This window comes from Neltuma alba, unplaced genomic scaffold, assembly GCF_004799145.2.
Source record: "Neltuma alba isolate B1F8T4 unplaced genomic scaffold, ASM479914v2 tig00005278_pilon, whole genome shotgun sequence".
Classification (NCBI taxonomy): Eukaryota; Viridiplantae; Streptophyta; class Magnoliopsida; order Fabales; family Fabaceae; genus Neltuma; species Neltuma alba.
In genome coordinates, this window is record NW_021634046.1 from 1 (window position 1) to 23828 (window position 23828).

Below are 23828 nucleotides of genomic sequence, written 5' to 3' on the forward strand. Positions count from 1 at the left end.
CTAGCCAGCAACCTAGAAGCCTTGAAAAAACAAATAACTGAACTATTCAATCCAAGAAAAAATTATTTTATTATAAAATACATCAGCGTGTCATGTATGAATTAAGACACCAAGACACCTGGATAAAGTTAGAAACAAAACAAAAAATCTAAATTTAAATCACGAGGCCATTCAACCTACTTTTAATAGCTGTCTCTAAAAGCCAAAAGCATTTATCCAAAAACAAAAAAAATAGAGGGAAAAAAACGAAAAGAAAAGAAAAAGGAGAAGGAAAAAAAAAAATGCAAATACACATGTTCGCATGCACAAAGTAGCAAAGGCAACCATCCTTCGTTATCTCAGTCTTGTGAGAAAAGAAGTCAATAACGCACAGAAGCAAAGGATGCTTAATGCCTAATGTCCTTGAAAAACATGAGCAATAAAAGATACCATGATTTACACAATTCAGTGGGATTGCATGTTTTGCTAGAACCCACCATGAGGATCTGGGGCTTGGTTTGTTACACTGGTTGATGAGATGCTTCCCTGTGATTGTACAGCACTATGTCCATATCATGCGTGCTGGTGGTCCAGAAATCGTCAGATGTGCTAGGTTTCTTCACAGCCTTGCTTTGTTTTGAAAATTCTTTTGGTTCCAGTGTATTAGTGTGGGCTTCTATAGCAACCAACACAACCACTGCTCTGTTACAATCACATTAAATTCTGTTATGAATCACAATATTAAATGATTTTCTCAAAAAAGCTACCATATATTTAGACACCACAATCTAATAACCAACCAATAATTTGGTTTACACACACATCAATTGAACGTGTTAGGAAGCCGAATATGCAGAGTCTACAACAGCTTTCTCAACTCATGAATATGTTCCCCTTCACATCTATGTTCCTACTCTGGTCCTTAAGCATTGAAGCCAAGCACTCAGGCGAATATCGCATCCTGTGGAACTACTATTTGACCAGAATGATCGTCAACAACTTCAAAAAGACAACTAATTAGACATAGCCAGCAAACTCTTTGTTTCAACCAGATTGATCACACATATAAACAGTAAACTTACTAGACCCAAAGATAGCAACGAAATACCATCATGCTGTCCATCATCCTGGTTTGAGTATTCTAAACCATTCAAATGATTTAAAACCTGAGATGATGGCCAAATTTATCCAACCACACACACATATCCAGAACTCCATCATGGTTGGAGGCTTGGAGCTGATGATGAGCTGGATGCCAGACTTTTGTCAATTTTTTAACTGGTCCGATACACCCAACAACTTGTAATGTAAAATAGAGCAAGATGTCCAACCAGTTAGGAAGCATAGACAGTGACATGACCCATGGATACAGAACAAAATGTAAAATATCTTATATAATTCTAAGTGTCCCGTGGTGTCTAATAACTGTGTTCTGCAAGGGCGTCGGACACAAATAACCCTTCTATGAAGTGCCCATGCTTCTTAGCCAGCCAGCAATCAGGTCTACCTCTGACCTAAGTTAAATTCATCTTATTTCCAAAACTTAAAGTTTGGCCATGGAGAAAAAAATATTCCAAACTAAACGGGGGGCATGTGGATCGTTAATCCATCCTGATTAATCTTTCATCATTTCAAGAGAGGCATACAAGTTCATATAATTAGGAAGTTATCCCACTATAATTAAAACCAACAATAAAAAAGGCTTAACCCTTTCATTTACGATTGAAATCAGAAAACATACCCCATGCATGCAATGTCTGAAATACCCAAGAGCCTGATCAGATCTGCCACAAGGACTTTGCAAGGAATCGAAGAGGACGAAAATCGATTCCAGGAAGAAAAATCAGAAAGCAATGCTGAAAGCCCAGAAATTTGAACGACGAAACGGAACGCAACAAAAGCAGATGGTGAATATTCGAAGAAACAAAACCAAACAAACAAAACGAAAGAGGCAATTAGATTTATGGCTAAACGAATAAAGAGCGTACCTTGGAGATTTGATTCCCGAAATCGATAGCGTCCCTTCTGATGCACAAGACACCGACGGGACGGCGACTCGGATTCCTCTTCTTCCTCAAGTTCGTTCCGAGCACAAGAATACCAAAAGAGAATGGCGGATTGTGCAGTGAGTATTTATTTATAATGAATAATTCATTATTATTATTATTATTATTATTATTTTGCTAATTAATTCACTGGTATCAACATAAACAGTTAAATGTATTAAATTTATCACAAAGATTAAAGTAATTTCTAATATTACTTTTATTAACTACATTAAATTTCAAAATCATATTAATTTATATTCTTCTACTAATGTTATTAATTATAGGTATATATAAAAAAAAATTTAATGCTGATTGAAACAAATTATAAAGTCTTTGAGAAAAGGACTAAAAAAATTTTGTCCTAAGAAGTGTCTTATGATATGAATTAGAGGGATTATTATATTTTATTATTATTATTATTATTATTATTATTATTATTATTATTATTAATCCATGTATGGTGGAATATATCTAGTGGGTAATCATGTTTGAACACGAAGACAAATTAGGTGGTGAAGATGAAACTTCCATTTATGTTTACTTAGCCGAACCCCACACGTCGCTCATTGTTCAGCCTTTTTTTTGAAAAAAGGGGGGATGTAATTATTATCTAAAATAAATGGAATTTAATGGCTAAATTTATTTGTCAGTCAGCCTTAAATATTTTCATTTTTTATCCATAAAGATGTGAAATTAAACATTTTTCTGGTGAGCGGAGGTTCCAACTTTGACTATCATTTGATGTGATTGGATAGTACCGCTGAAGATTGAAATAGTTGAATGGTTAAAAAAAAAATAGAAAATTATCCATAAATCAAATCAAACTCAACCAAAATAAATTCAGTTTCATTTGTTTTATTTGCGCAAAAGGGGTCTGATTTCCCCAAATCACATCACCTAATGCTTTAATTATTCGACCACAAACACATCACAACTTGGCAATTGCTTTCATTTAATACTTTCTTCCTCATTTAGTTCCATTATATTACCTCCGCTCTTAATTATAAAAGCTACTCGACTGATTTAAAAAGATTAAAACAATAAGTTAAATTAGTTATTTGTCATAAATAGGTTGATGCATTTTCTATAATATCTTTACTAATCAAGTGTATTGACTATAACTATTATTATTAGAAGAACTAATTTGAAATAAATACATAAAAATGAGAGATAAAATAGATTAAATATTATATTTAAGATCAAAATAAAAATCAAATAAATTTTATATTAGTAAAGGAGGCAGTATAAGAAGAAAGTAGCACCTAACGCGTAAGTCCTGACATCCTCTCTCTCTCTCTAACTTAATAGTTAATAGGAGTACATATGGGCTGTGGAGTAAACGGGGGAATAAGACAAGTCTAATTGGTTAAGAAAAAGAATTTAATTAAGTAAAATTTATTCAAGGGCCCGATATGGAACCAAAAGGGCTGAGGGAGCGTCTTTCAGCGTCGGAAAAGAAAGTGCACCGACGTGAATTTGAAGTAATTGTTTGTGATGCTAGCAATAGTATACTTAATATAAAATTTATTTAATTAATTTGATTAGATTAAAAATATTAGATAAACTAATTAATTATAAGAAAATGACACGTTTTTTTTAAAAACACAATAATCATCTTTTTTAATACTTTATCTTCTTTTCTACTTAATTATTGTTTGAGGGAGATTCATAAATTTGTGAAAAATTGATAGATATGAGAAATAGGTCTTATATTTAATATTAGAATCATGATAGGATTATTTAAAAGTAATTTTTTAATCATAATTTATTAAATACAAAGTAAGTGTGCTAGAAGAATTGATTATCAATTATATGAACATACTTATAGGCACTTACTCCAAACAAACTCCATTCATATTGAGGGGAAAGGATTGGGTTTTCAGATCCTATCCTATTTTCTACCCTTTTATTTATGATTTTTGAGACTTTAAGAAGTCAGGGAAGTTAAGATTCCAAACCTTTAAGTTTTTAACAGTTGATTTGCATTTAAATGAATTAATGAGGCCATAATAAGTGTTTAATCCATTTAGATTTATCTAATTCTGTGTTCTGAATTATTTACTTTGTGTAAGAAAGTGTTAGGATATGATTAAATTTGAGTTTAATAACTAGATTATTTTTATCCGAGACAGAATAGATGATTAGTCAAGTTAATTCGTTGGTTAAAGTTGAGAAAACTGGAGCTTTTCAGAAATTAGAGGTTTTAGATGTTAATTGGTGTTTAGAACGGATTCGTAGGGCTGTGTAGTGATTGAATTTGGATTTGTTAATGATAAATGAATATTAGAAATTACAAAACATAGATTAAATATTTAAAATTCACATAAAATGCAAAATTTTCATTAAAAGATTATTAATCCCACCTCAATTAATAAAATCATATGCTCGCAAGTTGCGAACAGACGCAGGATTTTTGATCGAAGCAATAATTTTAGCCTGGGGTTGGCGCAAAAGCATTCAAGTTTCAACCTTGCGGCACAATAGAAAAGAAATTTCACGGCTAGAGGTTATCGTTTGTTCTGAGTTTGATAGTTTGTGTGTGTTTAACAGTGGAGTTCAGGACAAGTGCTTGTTTCTTCGTCGCTTGTCGCGTTAGGCCATGGACTTTGAATCAAGCTACGATATTTCCGCCACTGCCGACTTCATCCACAGCCGCAACTTCACCAGAGTTGCTTTGCAAGTAAGACCTATTTCTTCAATTCTCCAGCTTGTTCCTGCCCGTGATAAAAGTTCAAATCTTTATATTACACTGGTAGTGATGGAAACACATGCTTGTTGCCCCAAATCAAAACATATCACTGGGAAGAATTATTTTGAAGAACCCCCATCGTAGAGTATTGAACTGTAAAATGCTCAACTTGTTCTGCAGCTGTAATGACTTTCTTTTATTAATTTCTCAGTTTCCAGATGATCTTCTAAAAGATTCGACGAAAGTGGTGGCAGCATTAAGCCAACGTCTTCAATCACTAAGAGAAGTCGATGTCACAGGAACTGTCAATATGACAGAGGTAGCGTTGTACGTGATGGCAGACACAGCGTATGGTAGTTGCTGTGTTGATGAAGTTGCGGCATTACACATCAATGCTGATTGTGTTATTCATTATGGACAGACATGTTTTAGCCCGTAAGTACTCCTGATGATCTCTGCAAGATTTCCTTAGCTAGACAATCTGAACTTTGAATTTTGCCTTGATGTGTTAATGCTATGAATCCGGTATCTTATTTGCATAAATAATTGTTTGGGATGATAAATATTTAGGATGTTACATTTTCTGTGATATGGAAAATGCATGCCTCTCAATTTCATTGTTCCCTTTGGATCCTACTGTTTATTCCTTTTTTCCCTATTTCGCCAAAATTTTCTCAGTTTCTGAAGCAAAATTCGGTTGCATATATGCACTCTTTACGTTGCTGTGAGGATTCACATTCTATCTCTGGTGACAAAGTTCTATCTGATCTTTGCAGGACAACAACTCTACCAGCTTTCTTTGTTTTTGGGAAGGCTTCTATCAGCATACCTAACTGTGTTGAAAGTCTATCGAAATATGCTCTTTCATGTAGCAAGCCTATCATGGTATAACCAATTATCAACTATTTCTGTGATTTCATTTTTTTCCCGAAGAAAGAGTAATTGGATTTGTGATGAGTAGAAGATGAAGCATGATATTTAATAATTTAAACAGCTATCCGGCCATGTTCATTTACCATTTGGTCCAATTTCCATCTCAATTGCAGGTGCTTTTTGGTTTGGAATATGCACATTCAATACCACACATTAAAACAGCAACGTTAGAAGCATTAATGTCAAGTAGATCTGAGTTGAAACCGGAAGTTCATTTTCCTGATGTTCCGTCTTCGTCTATGTTTCCTTCAAGAGATATCAAAAACTTAAATGGGCTGGCGGAACCAGCTAATGGTTTGAACAATAATGGCAGTTCTAATGAGACTGGTGCGCCTAGGTATAGCATTGGAGGATTGACTTGGAAATTACCGGAGGGAAAACGCATGGATGACTTCTTTATCTTTTGGATTGGACATGATAATTCAGCATTTGCAAATGTTGTGCTTACATTCAATACCTGTGAAATAGGTTGGTTATTTACCCCATGTCAAAAGTCCTGCAGCTTTTCTTCATTTGTTTCTGTGGTCTTCTTTATCCAGTGCAGCCTCGAGACGTTGCACATGGGGATTAATCCTTGTGCATAACTGACCTACAATCTAACACTGTCATATCTAATCTTTTGCTAAGTATTGCAAAATCTCTGCTCATGCTGTCTATCTAGTATGTGTTAAATGTAAATCCTGATTAACTTCTCTGCTACAGATTCTTAGTAAATCATTGATTTAATTGTGATACTGGTGGCTGTAGTCAGATATGATGCAACTGAGAATCGAATGGTGACTGACTTGTCTCAGCAGAGGAGGATTCTTAAACGTAGGTAATAAAACACTGTCCTCAACTTTAATCATCTTATATTTTAAATAATACTTAGTTAATTTAGTTCTGGTGTTAACTAGTTGGATTGATGTTTTATGCAGATATTACCTAGTTGAGAGGGCTAAAGATGCAAATATCATTGGGATTTTGGTAGGAACTCTTGGTGTTGGTATGTTTTACCGTTAGAAATTTGGTCTTCCTTTCAAGGATGTTGCCAAAGTACTATTAGTTTATGAAAACTTATATTGTTGCATCCATTATTTAGGCATCATCGTCATACCACTGTAGTCATTGATAATGGAATGCAGTCTTACTCCCGCTAGCAGAGAGGCTGTTTCCAGACTCTAGGCTTTTCACTAAATTGAGTAAATTCTGAAAATGCATTTCTTGTAGTTATTGATGGAAAAAAGAAAAGAAAAGAAAGTGCATTTCTTGTTTTCATGTATTGAACTGGTACTAGTTCCTCCCGTCTTGAGTAGTTTTCCATTTATAAAATGCTTCATTTCTTTTTCCATGTTTTCATGGCTAAGCATAAATATTAACTTTTGCTTTATTAGACCGTATTCATTTTATTTTGGTTCCAAAACTTTAGTTTCTTTTGCTTTGCAACCAGTCTTCTTGTTGCCCTTACCACATGCATGTTATCTTTTATCTTTTCAATGACTAAGAACAAAAATTACGTGTTTCAAGTGTTTCTGTATAAACACTTGTGTGTTCTACCAAAAATGGGGTTTGATTTGAAACTGCTGATGCAGCTGGTTATCTTCATATGATACACCAGATGAAAGAGCTCATCACTGGGGCAGGAAAGAAGGCCTACACTATGGTCATGGGAAGACCAAACCCAGCTAAACTTGCTAACTTTCCTGAGGTAATGTTTGGTTCATTCGAGACTTCAAGCATAGCTTTTTTTATGACTGAAAATAAAGAATCTATTGTTAACAGTTTGATTTTCATCAGTGTGACGTTTTCATTTATGTCTCCTGTGCCCAAACTGCTCTACTGGATAGCAAAGAGTATCTAGCCCCAGTTATTACTCCATATGAAGCAACAATAGCTTTCAGCAGGTATCCTATCCTGTTATATCTCAAACTAACTTGTTAATCAGACTTTTTTGCCCTTTCCTGGCATCCATTCTAATCATTTCTTTCGTTCCATGCAGCTTCACCTGCACCGTTTCTATTTTTTCCATTTTTTAATTCATAAATATACTAACTGGAAAATGACATTTTTCTTTCTAGGAATAGCAAGCTTCCTGTGGTTATCTTTTTGTGAACTGATTGAGACTCAAACGGTCAAACCCATTTTATGTTATTTATGCTGCTGCATTGTCAGAACTTAGTAGATTTTTATTTTAAAACATCGTATTTGCTGAGAACAAGTTCGCAGGGTCATTTCTGTTATTAAAAGGGATGGTTCTGTGCATGAGTAATAAAATACTACATATTTATTTTTTTAAAAAAAAAAAATGGAAGTATCATAATACCAAAAGGATCTTGATTTATGTAGCCAAAAATGCACTACATATACAATGAATTATCAGAATCTAGTTTCCATCTTTATTGGTATCAATGCTTGAATGTCTCACGTATGACGTGTCTTTTTTCAGAAGCTTGACAGTTGTGATTTGCTTTCCTTCTCGATTTTTATGCTAAAGTGTTTTATGTTCCCAGGGGAAGCCAGTGGACAGGATCGTACGTAATGGAATTTCGAGACCTAATAGAGTTGCCTCAAGTGGAAGCTGGAAACCAGGAAGAAGCACGGTTTTCATTCCTGCAGGGTGGATATGTGGAAGATATTGATAACCATGGTATTGCCTGACTTTCTATCCCTTGTTTCTTTCTTGTAACTGAATGATAATGGAATGGTTAATGGTTCTGTCAATAATTTTCTCTCTTATAATGCTAATAACTTGTCATTAAGCAAATGTGGCCTTTGATCTACTTGTCATTGCCTGTTCTTAATTCCCAACCAAGAGTGTCTATATTCCCATTTAACTATTGATCGCTTAAAACTTCTGACCTAATCAGAAAACGCCAAGGAAGACAGAGAAGCCCTTGCTTTAGTTAATGCTACAGAGAAGGCACTGCAGTTGCGGGATAACTCTGGTTCTCTAATTAAAAGGGATGCTAAATCAGGAGCAGAGTTTTTCGCCGCGAGATCTTATCAGGGTCTGAATATTGACGATGAAAACGCTGTACCTGAGCCATATTTCATAGGAAGGAAAGGAAGGGCGTCAGGCTATGAAGACGAGAAAAGCCAACAAGAAACTTAGTTGCAGTTGTTGAGGATGAATGATGAGTATAAATGAATGTGGGGCTGACCCTGATATTCCTTCTCTTTGTCAATATGGGAAAGAGGGGCCAAACCTTGATTCTTGCTTTGTGTTGCAAGTACTGATTTTGGCTAGTGAGTTGGGTTAACTTAGTAGTTCCACACTAACATGTTGTATAATAGTTCTGGAGAATTTTGAATTTTGAATAGCAGCAAGCTTTTGTGGCTGAATTTTATTTTATTTTTGCCCCTAATGTTGGAGCATGATTGAAATTCCTTTTTGAGATATTTAAATGCTCTTCTTTATTCATATTGATTTTTTGTGGAGATATTTTTCTACGAGTTCCAGAATTCAAATTCAACAATAGCACTGCTGGGCCAAGTTCACTTGTTTTCGTAGTGGGTCCACTATTCCCCTTCTGTAGCCAGTTGCTGATGGAGCTTCCATTATTTCATTTACAAAGTTCAAGTTACTTGAATTTTATTGAGCCTAATGTATCACTTGTATTTGGTCATATATGAGGCGGCTCTGTAACACGGTCGTCCTAAACGACATCATATCTAATCTAATCTAACCGAGGAACTATATAAATTCTGTGTAGTATCTGTTTAACAAATCAAACTTTTAATGAGAGTTGAGTATATTGGTTCAAATTAAACAAAATACCCCGTCATTAGTAAAAGAATTACTTCATAGTATAAATTTTTTAATCCTTTGGCTCATGCCAAACGAACCCTCTTCTCGGTTTCAGAATCAAACCCATGACTCTCCTCTTACAGGCTAGAGGCGCTGGCTGCAAGGCACTTGGTACTCTTGCAGGGTAGGTAGGTACCTACACCCAATTGGAGAAGAACACATCAACACACATAAATCAATCAATTTGGGAACGTGGGGTCCAGATAATCTTGATGTCGTTAGATATTTCAAATCATCATAGCCCCTCTCGAACCATTCCGTAACCAAATGTTGAACCTAGTCGAACAGTCAAACCAATGCATGAGAGATGAGAGAAATTTGTGGAATATGTGAAACTCCAGAGAGTTGAAAGAGATAACACGTGAAGATGAGAAAGTGAAACATGAAATATCGGTACTTGAGGGGAGAAGATTAGTGGTGGGAAATCAAGGTGAATGTTAGGTAATTGGATTGGCTTGAGACAAAAGTTGGGTTGGTCAAATCAGTTGGGGCTGCCTTCATTAATCTTCACAGAGCATCATCATGGTACTTCTTCTTCTGCCTTAAGGATTTCTGTGATCTAATTTGCTTCTTTGGTTCTTCTCCTCCCATGTGATTCCTTCTGCTCTTGCCCAACTATTCACGGATCTTCATTGTCTGCTCTAACAGATGGCATGCATGATTAAACTTGAGATATCAGCCGTTAGGCTATAAGGCCCCACCAGCCTCCCATTTTCCTTCACTGGGAGGGGGGGGAGAGGGGAAAAAAAAAACTTTTGCATTCTAGGATATAAAATTTTTCTCATATATTTTCTTCGAACAGTCCCGAATCACTTAGAATAAGCTTTATCTAGATAAATATATGGTATGTGATATGGGTCTTATATTTAGCACCTGAAAAGTAACAAAGTAGGAGGGAAAATGCAACAAAGAAGTGTCCAAACATGGCACCTATTTTTTTCTCGGGTTGTTTTGAGATTTTTTTTTTAATAGCATTTCATAAATACTACTCTTCTTGTTTATGATTATAGAAGTCAGATAACTAATTTATGAATATTAAAAAAATAGTTATATTGATTATTTGTTAAAAAAAAAAGAAGAGCATATTGGTTTTCTCAAAATACTTCTAATAATTTGTCTTAGAAATAATCCTCATTGATGGAGACTCACGTATATATGTAATTAAAAGATATTTTGAAAAAAAGTTGAGAGATAAATAATATTAAACTCTTTTTTTTTTTTACCAGAATATTAAACTCTTATGTTTAACATCAAAGCAAATCCATGTATTAATTCTTTTTATTTAAGACATGATGAATCAATAATTTTCATTTGTAATATAATATAAAACCTTATAATGCGACGGCAGTACGGTACAACTCGTTAATTATTATTAGAAAGTTCCATTCTTCCAAAAGATCAAACAAATCAAACAAAAGAGCATGATTAAACATGCCATAGAAACAAACAAATTCACAAATCATAAAACCAACGAACATAAATAATGAAACCAATATATCTGAGTGGAAGATTTTATTGGGGGCTTGACGAAGATACTAGAATAGGTTTGTTGAATGTGATGGGTTGGATAAAGGGTATCACAGGACACAAAAATATGATTCTTAGAAAGTTGCGGGGAAAAAATCCATCTTGGTAGTTATGGAAGATAAAATAATGATTCTGAGAAAGATTATACTCTTCTGATTTTAAATATAAGAACTATTTTGTAATATAATTTATATTATAAAATTAGTTTTATATTTAGTACCTAAAGAGTATTAAAGAATAAATTCTTAAAATATTTCCAACAACACGTGAAAATTGCCATAAAAAATTGTTCTCATCAATAAAATTTGGTCCAAAAAATCATTATCAAACAATATTCTATAAACACAAGTAAAAATAATTCAAAATGCAAGTATAATTCCTGTATATTATAAATAATATTCCTCAATCATCCATTAGAAGTTGGCCAAAAAAAACTCTCCATTAAAAATTATAAATTTTTTCTTGCTTTTTTTTTTTTGGGTCATCAAAAGCATGTTGTCAAAACATATTGGGTCTAACAGCACATATCCTTTTTTCAAAGTGGTTATAAAGTTTTAAACTCGTTCTCCATGTGTAAGTATATTTATATGTTGAAATATTAAAAGAATTTTTAATGTTTAAAGTTAATATAATTTTTAATCTTTAAAATGTAATTTGATTTTCATTACTAAAATTTGAAATCAATGTTTTTTTAAATCAAAAGTTAAAATGAGATCAAATTTTAAAAATTAAAAATTATATTAAACTTAATAATTATGAAGTACCATGTCTTCTTATCAACCAAAAAAAAAAAATCTTGTTCGACCTTGGAAATATGAAAACAGTGCTATTTTGTTTCCACCACATCTATAGTATTTTAGTATTTATTTGACGAAAAAGTATAATCTTTTTTGGAGCTGAAGACGAAAAAATATAATATTAAAAAACAAAAAAAGGGAAGAAATGTGAGGGTAGGAAGAGAATAAATTTAAAAAAAAAAATTGGTGTCAATGTCGTGGAGGAACAGAGAAGTAATTCCAAACACAAATTGAAAGAGATACAGAACTCTGTCCATCATGAGGGTTGAAGACAGCTGAAAGGAAAACCTCTTTGAGTTGGCCCAAGCTCCCTATTCTCTCTCTTTATTTACAGCCACACGAATTCTCTCAGATTTTTCATAACTTCCCTCTCCACAAACAGAAAATTACTACCAACTCATTAATTAATTCCTAAATTAAACGATCGAAACGCAAGAAAACGCTTCGTACAGAGGGACACGACAAAGTCTTGTTCGTCTCTTGGAGTTTCCTGTACCTGTTGGCATCTCGATCTTCAGTTCTTGACGATGAATCCAGAACTGAAAGCCTTGAGATGACGATGATGATGACGACGACTTCATCGTCAGCAAGAGTATTCCAGCCTGTGAACTCGATCTCTCAGAATCCCGTTGTACAAAGCGATTCGATTCTCTGGCATTCGTCGGATCTCTGGGATTTCGTATCTGCAACTGCTCGATGCTCTGCTTTGCTTCCCCTGTTTTTCTCGGAGATCCTTCTTCTTGGTTTCGGTTTCGGGTTCTTCCTTCACATTATCTGCGAATTTCACCCTCTTCGTCTTCGTCTTCTTCATCCTGCTTTCCCTTTTCTTTTCCTCTGGAAAACCCAACAAAAAAAAATGAACAAAGAACAAAACTTTCTCAAGCGAGCGACGAGAAGAAGCATCGATCAGAAAGGAAAACGAAATAACAAACAGAAAAACAGGGGAAGTGAAGTAACCTGAGTATAAGCAAGAACGGAGAGCTTTCTTGTTTGGGTGTTGGGAATTTGAATTTGAATTGCCGGGAAGATAGGGAAGAGGGAAAGTCTTCTGTCTGAGGAAACCAAGATAAAGAACGGTGCTGGAGACAAGCATAGCGGTGGTCAGAACAAGACCTTGGGAAATAGAAGAAGAAGCCATGGGAGAGAGAAACAGAAAGACTCGTGTTGACCAAAAAAGGAAGACCGCAGAGATATATATATGGAGGGGGGAGAGAGAGAGGTAAAGTAATGAAGAGTCACGGGAAAAAGGTGAGGGGTGGTGGGGAGGATAATGAAGAGAAAAGAAATTTCCAAGAAAAATGGGGGGAAAGAGAGAAGAAGAATAGGAATTAAGAGTTAGATTGGTTGAGACAGAAGAAGCGTCTGGATTTGTCTAACAGGGGAGGGAAGGGCAGAGAGAGAGTTTGAGTGGGGCTTTGCTTACTAAAATGAAAGAAGCTATTATGGAGAGAGAGAGAGAGAGAAGAGGGAGAGAAGGAAGGGAATGAATGTTGAATCCGGTTTGCGGTTTGGGTTTTATTGTTTTGATGGAAATGAAATGAAGTGAGTCGTCAAGTCTGAAGTCCTTGGGATGACTTGTCGGCTTTGGATTTTGTTGTCACACTCTGCAAGTGGCCTCCCAATTCTCCACATCCGCTCTTTCCACGCGGGGTAAAACCATAATAATAAACTACCCCTAAATGATTCAAAACTCAAATTAATCCCCCAAGATTAAAGATAAAGAAAATTACAATAAGGTCTCAAACAAGAAAAATAATGAAAAACAAGTCTAAAAAATTGTCATTCTTACTATAAGACTTGTCATTATAGGCTGTTAAGGTTGTTATTAGGATTTTTTGATAATTGTTTCTCTTTTGTGGGACTTGATTGTAATTCCCCCCTCTTTTCCCTTAAAAATATGACATAACAACAATAGAATCTTAGGACTTATTCAAAATGATTTATAAACAAAAAATACAGAATAACTATAAAATACGGAATAAATATGTATATGAGAAAAATTTTATCTGGACTCATGTTGAAATATACTTATTTATTGCAGATTCAAACAAACTGCAAAGGTGGATGAGATGATCTTACTGCCTCTCACTTAAAAAAAAAAAAAATCCTCATATGTCATCTCTCTTGTTACAAGTAAATTTCCTAGTAAAACAATGCAAAATAATATACATATGTGTGTGTATAAAAAACAATCAAAATTTTGAGACTTGTGAAGTGATTAAAATGGTAGGGCGAATTATCACTATATTTACAAACACAAGTTTAATCATGAGTTACTATAATGGCATTGCAACCAAAATAATAATAATAATAATAATAATAATTGACTAGCAAATAATAACTATAATAGTATTGCAAATAGGTACTATCTTAATTAAATGAGCATTTTTCAAGTTAAGTTACTAAAGATTATCTGCAAATAAATAGTGTTATTCTAAGTTTTATGAAAGATATGGTCGATATGCTTATATGGATGCATAAAAATAAAATGGCCTCCATGATGAGGTTATAAAATGAGGATTAAAGAAGTTGGAGATTGGCCTCTAACAATGATGATTAAAGCCTAATACACGCTTGCTTTTCTTCTCTCTTCTTTTGGTTTCTTTCCTTCATTTTTTTAATTTTTTGGAACATATATAATTGTTGCTTTTTAGCAGCATATATAGTTTCCACTTGCCACTTCAATTGTTTGTTTCAACCAATGTCTATGAAAAATGGAACAAACTGATTGCTGGAAATTTGGAGAAATCAAGAAAATTGAGATGTGATTTTTTGTCTTGATATTTCTAATATGTTTTATGATAATTAAGAATTGGAAAATGAAAAGGAGAATTGTTTGTCCACGGACTATTCAACCTGCCTGACTATCCGATTATTTGATTTTGATCATTGATTGAGTATCAGGCATGTCGGTAGATTTTCAAATTTCTTGTAAAAATATTTAAATACTCATCTGGTCCTTAATATAAAATCTAATTAACTAATTTGATTAGATTAAAGAAGTTAAATAAATTAGTTAATTATAAAAAATATGATTTTTTTTAAAACACCAAAATCATCTTCTTTAATATCCTCTCTCCCTTTTCTATTTGATTATAATTGGGAGAATATCGATAGAGGTAATTTAAAAAAAATTGATAAATATGAGAATATGTCTTATATTTAGAACCAAAATTAACTTAACAATTAGGTCATATATTAAGAATCGAGTGAGTATTTATATATTTACATATGATGCATTAGCTTGCCTAATTTTGATGACTCAATACTGTAATATAAGTACTAATTTGCGGTTCAGCTTTATCTGAAAATAATACGAATTATATAAGGGGGAATTATAATCAAGTCCTACAGAGAAATAATTTCTAAAAAGTCTCAATAACAATTTTAACAGCTTACAATGACAAGTCTTATAGTGAGAATGACAACTTTTGGGACTTGTTTTTCAATTGTTTTCCTTACTTGGGACTTCATTGTAATTCTCCCATTATATAATGTCTATAAGTTTTTCTGGTTTAAATAGAACTTAATTTTCAATTTATCAAAAAAAAAGAACTTAATTTTCAAAATTAAATAATTAATACAACTACAAGCTTAGGTCGTGCATGGAATTGATTAAAATTTGAATTGCGGATGCCCATTAAATATTGTCCGTTGAAGGAATCTAATGTCGCGTATCCGTACTTTTCCGCGTGGGGAAATTAACTTAACGAGAATGACATTTTGGATCAGTATATTAATTTATTTAAATTTATAATCAAAATATTTGAAATTAGAATTTTAAAAAGAAGAAATAGTATAATCAGAGCTCTCTCTGTTCATTTCTCCAAAACGACTAAACGAATCACGTTAATAAAAAATTATTAAAATTAGTTATAATCAATAAATATGTAAAAAATGTAATTTGTTTTTCAAAAAAACTCTTATTAATGAACATTGGAAAAGATGAATGGAAGGGATAAAGAGTGAAAAAAGAGATGAGAAATAATTAACTGAAGATAAAAATAAAAAAAATACAATAAATGTTTACATATACCCGAAATGTGGTTTGTAAAAAGGAAACGAAAGAGTAATAAAATCGTAGAAAATGAGCGTTCAATTCAAATGCCGGAAGCTTGGTGAATTAATTTAGTAAGTTTTGATTTTCATCTTTATTTTTTTAAACAAGTTTTAATTTAGGCTTTTATATATAAGCCATTCTAAGTCCCTATATTTTTATCGATTTAATCATTTATAAATTAAGACTATTAAGCTCAAATTCAAGTTCTCATGAAAATAAAGACACCAACATTTTGAAGGGGACCAAAAAAAATAAAAAATAAAATATAAAAATCGGTTTTTGAAAAAGAAAAGAAAAGAAAAATGTAATCTGAGTCGGCTGTTCACACACGACCAGTGAAAATCAGTACTAATTGACTATGAGCCAATGAAAAATCAACACATATCCACAAGCATGAAGAATTAATCAACCACCGTTTGACACGCGTCACATAAAAACCACAAGGCATTACCCTTTCCATCAAGAAAATTGATGGATAATTTTAGAATGTAATACTCCTCCGGTCCTTATTATAAGATCCAATTTGACTTTTTATTTGGTCCTAATTATAAGACCCAATCCATTTTGTCTCTTATATTTATGCATTTTTTTCCAAGATAATCCTTCTAATAATGATAGTTTTAGCCAATATACTTAATTAGCAAGGATATTTTAGGAATGACAACACTTATTTATTATAAATAACCAACTTAACTTACTTCCTTAATCTCCTCAAATAAGTCAATTGGGTCTTATAATTAGGACCGGAGGAGTATTAATTAAGAAGACATTCTCATGATTACTTTTTTCTCTCTATGTTTATATTCTTTTTGCTGAAAAAAAATACAAATAAGGATATATTAATATCCAACAATTTCCCTTTCAACAATAATATTATTGCTTCTGAGGAAACCACGTGTGCATGATTATTAAATATTTAAAACCACAGTATTTGAGTACGCCTTGCTTTCTAAAAAGCCAAATAATTATCATGATTAGCTCCTCTAAAACCAGTGTTTGAGTGTGGGAGAGGATATGCTATAAATATTCTTAACTGATTAAAAAAGGTTACAATTAATTAGTGGTTTTATTTTTTTTCTTAAATTAACATAACATTCCAAAATTACCTTTAAGTCTTTAACCATATTGATAGGCAGGGCTCTGTTTTTTTTTTTTTTGGCCCATGGAGTTTATGGCATGTTTTTGTTCTCCAAATTGATTAGATTAGGGTGTCAAAGAGAGAGAATTGCATAATACTCCTCTGATCCTTCATATAAGATCTATTTAACTAATTTGATTAGATTTAGAAAGTTAAGTAAGTTAGTTAATTATAAGAAATATGACATGTATTTCCTAAAACATCATAATCATCTTTATTAATATTCTCTATCCCTCACTTATTTGATTATGGTTGAGGGAGTATCTACAAGAGTAATTTAAAAAAAATTGATAAATATAAGAAATAGATCCTATATTTAGAACTAAAATTAACTTAACAGTTAGGTCCTATATTAAAAATCGGAGGATTATAATTATAAAGGGTATATTTAGAAAAACTGAAAAATGACATATGTTAAAGGTTAAGAAAACCTTCTTAGAATGTATGCCATAAATAAAAGTGAAGGGAGTAGAGGAATAAACACTTGGATTAATTGATGGGTTTTTTTTTAATTATCAAAGGTATGCATAATATTTTAATTATTAATTTTTGGGACGAAAATGAAGAGGCTGATTATTGTCTTTCTTTTTTCCCCCCTTACATTGGATTAATGTCTTTCTGAAAAAAGGGACTAATTAATGATCAATTTCCATTATAATGAATCATTTATCAATATATAAATTTTTAATATATATATAAAGAATTATATTGGTACAACTCATTTTGCATTATAGGAGAAGAAAGCCTTATTAATATACTAGTATTAAAATAAAGTAATAAAAATATTGTGTATGCGGATGGAGGGTATTGTGAGATCATTGACCTTGCGTGGTTATCAAAAGCATATATGTATCTTTTTATTAGAGGGTATAGACATTTTGTTTGAATTACAATTAGACACTAAATATGAATATTTCTCTTCAAATATATAATTATTATAAAGAATATAAAATTTCATTTGTTAAAAAATATATAAACAGTAAATTTCGTATGTCCTGGTCCAAAAAAATTGGTATGTCGAATTATATAAATATATATATATATATATGAGATTATAAAAATGATATAAAATCCAAAAGGCTAAAGCTGAAAGCAAGGCCTTGTGAGGTTTTGCTAACCAACTTTCACCTGCCATGGATCAGTTGAGGAAATGCGATTTTGGACAAGCTTTTGAAACCTAAACAAATTGTTAGCAAATGTTGATAATGGAAATGGACTTTTTGAGATTTAAACTGTGAGAGACCAAACATTCCCTTAGACCAAAGGTGAATTGGACATTGATCATCCTAACAACTTTATTTGGGGGGAAAAAAAACTCAGCGAATATCATTCCACCACCTTGTAAAAAGAAACCCCTCCGCTTGAAAAAATAAAATAAAATAACCTTGATAACTTATGCGCGTAGTACATGATTGACAAATTTGAATAATAAAAACGTGTCACATTTAATATTTAACAGTGTCTTAAATAAGATTATATCTAATTTGATGATATATGTGCTTAGCAAAAAAATGTACACAATAAACATGTTGGAAAGTGTTTGTGTGTGTAATGTTTGGGTGGAAGATCCTCAAAAGTTTACGTAAGCACCTCAAATCGATGCATTTCTAGGAATCGCGGTGAATAACCAAACCCCCTCCCTTTTTAATAAAAGGGTTCGGTCTCTTACTACTGAACCCACAAATGATGGGTAAATGTTAAAAAGTAAAATAAAATAGTATTACATATTAGTTACAGTTTTAAATATAAGAATTAGATAAAAAGTTCATTTTGATTCTCTATATAAAATTTCAATTTACTTTGCTTCTCAAATTTATAACTTTTTGCCAAGGGATAACTCTAATACATATAATTAAAGAAGGTAATTTAAAAAAACCAAAAAAAATGCATTTTTTACATATAACTAACTTAATTTTTTTTTAAACATCTGTAATTTAAATTAATTATTTAGCTCTAAAGGCAGTATATAAGTTCAATGACTTTCAGAAGAAATTGGCACTGGTCCCATTTTCTTGCAATTTCAGTTTAGATTAGAATCATTAGTCTCTATCTGACAATTATGACCCTTCATTGAGAACATGACACGAAAGCAACCAAGTAGTGTAGGAGACTGCGTATTAAGAACAACATCGTAGTTTGATTCCACATGGCAGCTCGAATGGGAAAATTCCAGCAGATCAGCGAAACCTCTCACAGCCACACCTTTTGTTCAATTCTCTGTCGACTCATGTCATGATGTTACCTCTGGCTTACCCCATTATTGAATCCTCTGTCAAATCACAGTTCCACAAGTTCCTTTCCCAGCCCAATTTCCCCATAAATTTTGTCTTTATAGAGTACAAGAAACTCTTGATATGATATCTCCAGAAGAAACTGACATTTACGTTGTTTCATTTGATACAGCGTGTTTGGAAATCCTCTGATTTCGATCGAAATGTGCAATGGGAGAATAACTTTGTCTTAAAAATTGCAATTGCTCGTTGCCGACAAGTTTCCAAACACAGGCAAAGTTGGGACATCACAGGGTTATTCCAGAAAGCCAGAGAATAACAGATACGTGATGGTAAAGCAGCAAAAAAAAAACATACAGAAAAATAAAACCGAGTCATCGTATTAGATCAAACAGCTCCAGTCATAAAACCCGACAACAATTCATCACAGAACCTGAAACACCAAGAACTCAACTGACATGGCCATCCTCGTCTAGATAGTGACATCTACAGAGAGAAATCACACGCTACAATGTGTTTATTACATTAGCAAACCACTATAGTAAGGAAACCAGAAATTGAATCTGTAGCAGCAAAAGTTTATGTGAAGCAAGTACGAAATAAGTTAAGTTGTGAGGATTGGTGGCATGTAGTCAGCCTTGCCACCGAGAACACGAGCCTTGGTGTCTGGGAAAAATTCAAATCCTGGCACCTCTGTGATTTCTCCTTCTTCAGAAATCCCGATCGGGTAGCGAAGCAGGTGTCCAGGAAGGTCATGTTCCAGCGACTCACTTGAATAGAGGTCCCAGTACTTGTCAGCCATCCGGTTCACCTTCCTGACACATTCTTCGCTTGCTGGCTGGAGGAAGGAATCGTCAAGCTTGCCAAGGTGCTCATACCACAATGACAAGCGGAAACCATGGATCTGACCCCGTGCAGGCTGCCTGTGAGCCAAATGATAGGGTTGATAAGCGCCCATGGCAATCTCGGAGTCCCTGGCACCATCCATTGATCTCTGGTTGATGTTAGCAGATCCTATGATTATGTACTCATCATCAACTGCAAAATAAGAGGAAGAAGCTCCATGAGCTACTACCATCAAAGAATATCTTGAAGACAGCAAAAGAAATATGGTTATGACTGTTTAATGAAGGATACCGATTCAACTTTCAAACTCACCTATCATCATCTTGGCATGAACATAGATCATGAAGCGCCGGGCCTCTTGAGCTCTCGAATAATCAGAATCAGGATCTGGTCTTTCTGAAGGTTCGTACTCTCCAGGTTTCTTCAACTCCCGATTACCAAGGCAGAAGAATGTCAAATAGTTACGAGGATCTTCTTCAATTCCATTGGCCCTAAGCGCCTGAATAATATCTTTGTACATCATCTCCATTGTCCTCCTCTGCCAGTCCAATATTGCCTGCACTGACGCACTTTCTGGGATACCTTCTGGCCACATTGGGATCACAACATATACAGTGAATCTTTCCCCAGCTTCAATCTTACTAACGATTTTAAGTGAAAGCTCCTTTGGGATGACATGTAAAGCATTTATGTCCTCAGGTTTGATACCCTCAGGGCTCCAAGCAAAAGAGCTTCCAAGGAAGTACTGATTTTCAATATAGATGAAATCCTTTGCTCGTCGAATGGCATGAATATAAGCATCTTGAATACTACGATCAATAATATTATCCTTCCCACTAATGAGCCCAGCTTTGGCAGCATCTTCAGGAGTCTCTGGAAACCCAAAAGCAGCTCCCTCATCGATAGATCTAAATAACTGAACATTCCATGTCTCATGATCATCAGGAAACATAACTGGGGATGGAGGAATGATGACATCTTGAAGCTCTCTCAACTGAACAAGCACATCCTTCCCACCTTGTTTCCTCCATCTTTGTTCAAAGTTAAATAAAACATCCCAAGCAATGGGTCCTTCAAGCCGGGAATGGATGTCATGCCAAGGCTCCCTGGGACCACCTTTTGTGATAGCAGCACCAGGAAAGTTGGGTTGATGAAAGTCATCATGGTGTGCTGTGTCCAGAGTTCTGAACAGTGAATGGAATGGAGTATCATATCTACCATCACAGAGATCGATACCCCCAACAAAACTAACAATTCTTCGCTGGTCTGATCCTCCACTTGGCAATTCACTGTCTACCACCACAATCTTCTGATGATGGGTGAACATGGCAGAGACTTGCAAGTCCTGAATGATGCTTCCCCCATCATCAGGATTGCGGGGGCATAAAACACAATGCACATCAGTGTCATGGAAGTAATGCTCAGTTTCTTCATCATGGGTAGCCATCAATCCATCTCTTTTTAACAAACCAACAGATGTTCTATCATCCCAAACAAGCATTAAAACCCTGACACCTTCACTTGCCTTTTTCTTGAGGAGCTCACCAATTGTTATGTCTCCCCCAGGCTTTGGCCTCCTTTTATCCCTTACCAAGGAGATCTCAGTATATACAGACCAACCGGTGATGTATATTAAGTGCTTGGCATTAGTGATAGCATCAAAAACATCCTCCCAACATCGATGAGGAACATATTTCTCACCTCCAGCAAGAGGTATTTCAGGGACAAAATTATCTGGGATGTGAGCATCTTGGTACAGAGAGATCTTACATCCTTGTCTCTGTGAGAAGAAAGTGTATGGAACTCCAGGAAATTTAGCACTTCTAACACCACGAGCCCAGCTGCGATCTTTGGTGACATCAAAATATTGCAGTTTCACGTGGATTTTTGAACCACCATGAATGGGATTTTTGTTCACATCCAAGATTTCAACCCACCGGTCTATTTCATCACCATCCAAGATATCCGTAACAGGCACATATGCCCTTCCAATTAAGGTTGCTCCAATAGGATTATCATCTTTCACAGTGAATATAATATTGGAAGCCATGTGAGCGCAATAAATGTGGAAAGACTCATACCACCGAGGGTTGGAATGTTCATTTTCTAGAATTCTAGTCCTTCCAACTCTGGCCTTCTCAAGATCGATGGTTGCATAGAGTTTAGTAACTCCTTTTCCAAAACCAACTGTCTCCTCAAAATTTTCCTTCAGCTGCAAAATAGCAATAAAAGAAATCAAATATAATGCATGAGAAAATGAGAGGGGCAAAAATAATGCGACTACTTCTTACCTATTGAACATATATTAGCCGTACGTAAGTATTACTAATTTATCTAGAATTACTGTATCTATCTGATAAGAGAGGGCAAAGGGCTAGAGAAATCTTGAATGAGCATAGCATTCTACAAGACTATTGAATAGGTAAGGCAAAGCCGTCAAGCCCGTGATTGGAAAGACTCCAGCTGGATATCATAAATATAAAGTTAAGCTATCAAAGTGAAATTCAAAAGCACGGCTGGTACAAAGGAATGGGATACTGAGGCAACACAAGTACATATAAAGAGTCATTTGAAGTATAATTTCACAACTAAGATATACACTCAGAAGCCAGTGGCAACAAGACCTCTCCCTTCACTAAAAATCAATTAATGAAACGTGAATGCTTTAATTTTGACCTGACAGGATAAGTTATTAGATCTAGACAAAAGCTCCAGCATATTTTGCTGTTCAATTCATTCATCTATATCGCCTAATGCCTGATCATGCTGACAGACCATTTTGCTGTTTAATTTAATGAATCATTACCATCAAGAGATTTCTTCTTTCCATGTTTTTCAATACAAAGGATACGCATACATCAGAAGCCAAAGGTTGAAAGTCAGGTGTCACGATTAAATCATCAGGCGAATCCAAATAGACAAATTACTCTCACCTTGCTGAAGATATTGCCACCACTGCTCTTCAGCCTATCCACCTCAAAGATCGTGACGTGGAGAGTCCCATGGAGCAAAATTTGCGCCATCTCTCACCTGCAACCAGATTCAGAGAGCAAGACAAACCCACTTGGCATTAGATCACATGAACTGGCTAAAAACTCTTAAAATTACTGAAATCAACTCGAATTAAATGGAGTGACAGACCCCAAGAAGATCTCAGAGATCAATAATTTGATCAAATCACAGTTGAGTTAGTCGAAAATGGGCGTGCGCATGACTTTAGATAGACAGATCAAAAGCTTTCAATAAATAGAACAACAGTATAAAAGCTTATCATCAATAACCCAGTTCATTATAGAAACAGCTAGAGAAATGAATTGCCAGAAATGGAGATAGAAGAGTGAAGAGACTAACCAGTGCAGAGAGATCCGAATATCAAAGGGAAGAGAAAAAGGGGTAGTGAGGAACAGATCAGATCTTTGGTATTAGACTATTTCATTTAAACAAGAAGATACTTTAGGGGTGCACCGAAGATACCCGAGAGAAGTGAAAAAAGACGGATCCCAGAAAGCAACTATTTGCATTCACTGTCACAGAAGTAACCGGCAAAAAGATAATTGCTTTCCTCTTCACCGATCAAGGGCCGTTTGGAGGCGGTCGATTTATAAGTAACTTTTCAATTATAATTTACATAATAAAATAGAAAATAAATATATGAAAAAAATTTTGTTTCAATTTATATAAAATGTGTCTATAAATGATTTTAATCATGAAACCAAACAATGCCTAAACGGTTGGAATTTCTCACCTGCTATTTGACTTTCCTTCACCCTGTTTTCCTTTTACACCGGTGAAG

The 23828-nt window shown here is 34.1% G+C and overlaps 3 protein-coding genes and 1 pseudogene across 4 annotated transcripts; 1 reads left to right on the plus strand and 3 right to left on the minus strand.

The window, feature by feature from the left end:
* Window positions 1–429: 429 nt before the first annotated feature.
* LOC114747362 (uncharacterized) lies at window positions 430–2091 on the minus strand (annotated as a pseudogene).
* A 2406-nt stretch (window positions 2092–4497) lies between these two features.
* LOC114747363 (2-(3-amino-3-carboxypropyl)histidine synthase subunit 2) lies at window positions 4498–8905 on the plus strand. Its single transcript, XM_028935682.1, has 10 exons — window positions 4498–4707; window positions 4928–5151; window positions 5493–5601; window positions 5763–6117; window positions 6397–6466; window positions 6567–6634; window positions 7221–7336; window positions 7426–7532; window positions 8139–8275; window positions 8496–8905. The coding sequence occupies exons 1-10, from the start codon at window positions 4627–4629 to the stop codon at window positions 8738–8740; spliced, it is 1512 nt and encodes a 503-aa protein (XP_028791515.1). The 5' UTR covers window positions 4498–4626; the 3' UTR covers window positions 8741–8905.
* A 3053-nt stretch (window positions 8906–11958) lies between these two features.
* On the minus strand, window positions 11959–13216 carry LOC114747364 (uncharacterized). The gene is made up of 2 exons (XM_028935683.1): window positions 12718–13216; window positions 11959–12594 (listed from the first exon to the last, which is right to left on the minus strand). Exons 1-2 carry the CDS (start codon window positions 12896–12898, stop codon window positions 12344–12346), a joined length of 432 nt encoding a protein of 143 aa, XP_028791516.1. The 5' UTR covers window positions 12899–13216; the 3' UTR covers window positions 11959–12343.
* A 6327-nt stretch (window positions 13217–19543) lies between these two features.
* Window positions 19544–23503, minus strand: LOC114747361 (phospholipase D alpha 1). 2 transcript variants are annotated; one of them, XM_028935680.1, is made up of 4 exons: window positions 23387–23503; window positions 22969–23065; window positions 20348–22247; window positions 19544–20227 (listed from the first exon to the last, which is right to left on the minus strand). In XM_028935680.1, exons 2-4 carry the CDS (start codon window positions 23056–23058, stop codon window positions 19794–19796), a joined length of 2424 nt encoding a protein of 807 aa, XP_028791513.1. In that variant the 5' UTR covers window positions 23059–23065; window positions 23387–23503; the 3' UTR covers window positions 19544–19793. The 2 variants fall into 2 exon arrangements, with proteins under 2 accessions (XP_028791513.1, XP_028791514.1); XM_028935681.1 differs by having other exon boundaries at window positions 22969–23068; window positions 23385–23503.
* Window positions 23504–23828: the final 325 nt, after the last annotated feature.

Excerpts from the sequence above, each read along its gene's own strand:
- LOC114747363 (XM_028935682.1), top strand. The coding sequence starts at position 4,627 with ATGGACTTTGAATCAAGCTACGATATTTCCGCCACTGCCGACTTCATC. Across the intron at positions 5,152-5,492 it reads GGACAGACATGTTTTAGCCC|GACAACAACTCTACCAGCTT; the intron begins GTAAGTACTCCT and ends TGATCTTTGCAG. Across the intron at positions 7,533-8,138 it reads GCAACAATAGCTTTCAGCAG|GGGAAGCCAGTGGACAGGAT; the intron begins GTATCCTATCCT and ends TTATGTTCCCAG.
- LOC114747364 (XM_028935683.1), bottom strand. The coding sequence starts at position 12,898 with ATGGCTTCTTCTTCTATTTCCCAAGGTCTTGTTCTGACCACCGCTATG. Across the intron at positions 12,595-12,717 it reads CCGTTCTTGCTTATACTCAG|AGGAAAAGAAAAGGGAAAGC; the intron begins GTTACTTCACTT and ends TGGGTTTTCCAG.
- LOC114747361 (XM_028935680.1), bottom strand. The coding sequence starts at position 23,058 with ATGGCGCAAATTTTGCTCCATGGGACTCTCCACGTCACGATCTTTGAG. Across the intron at positions 22,248-22,968 it reads GTGGCAATATCTTCAGCAAG|CTGAAGGAAAATTTTGAGGA; the intron begins GTGAGAGTAATT and ends GCTATTTTGCAG. Across the intron at positions 20,228-20,347 it reads TCATGCCAAGATGATGATAG|TTGATGATGAGTACATAATC; the intron begins GTGAGTTTGAAA and ends CTTATTTTGCAG.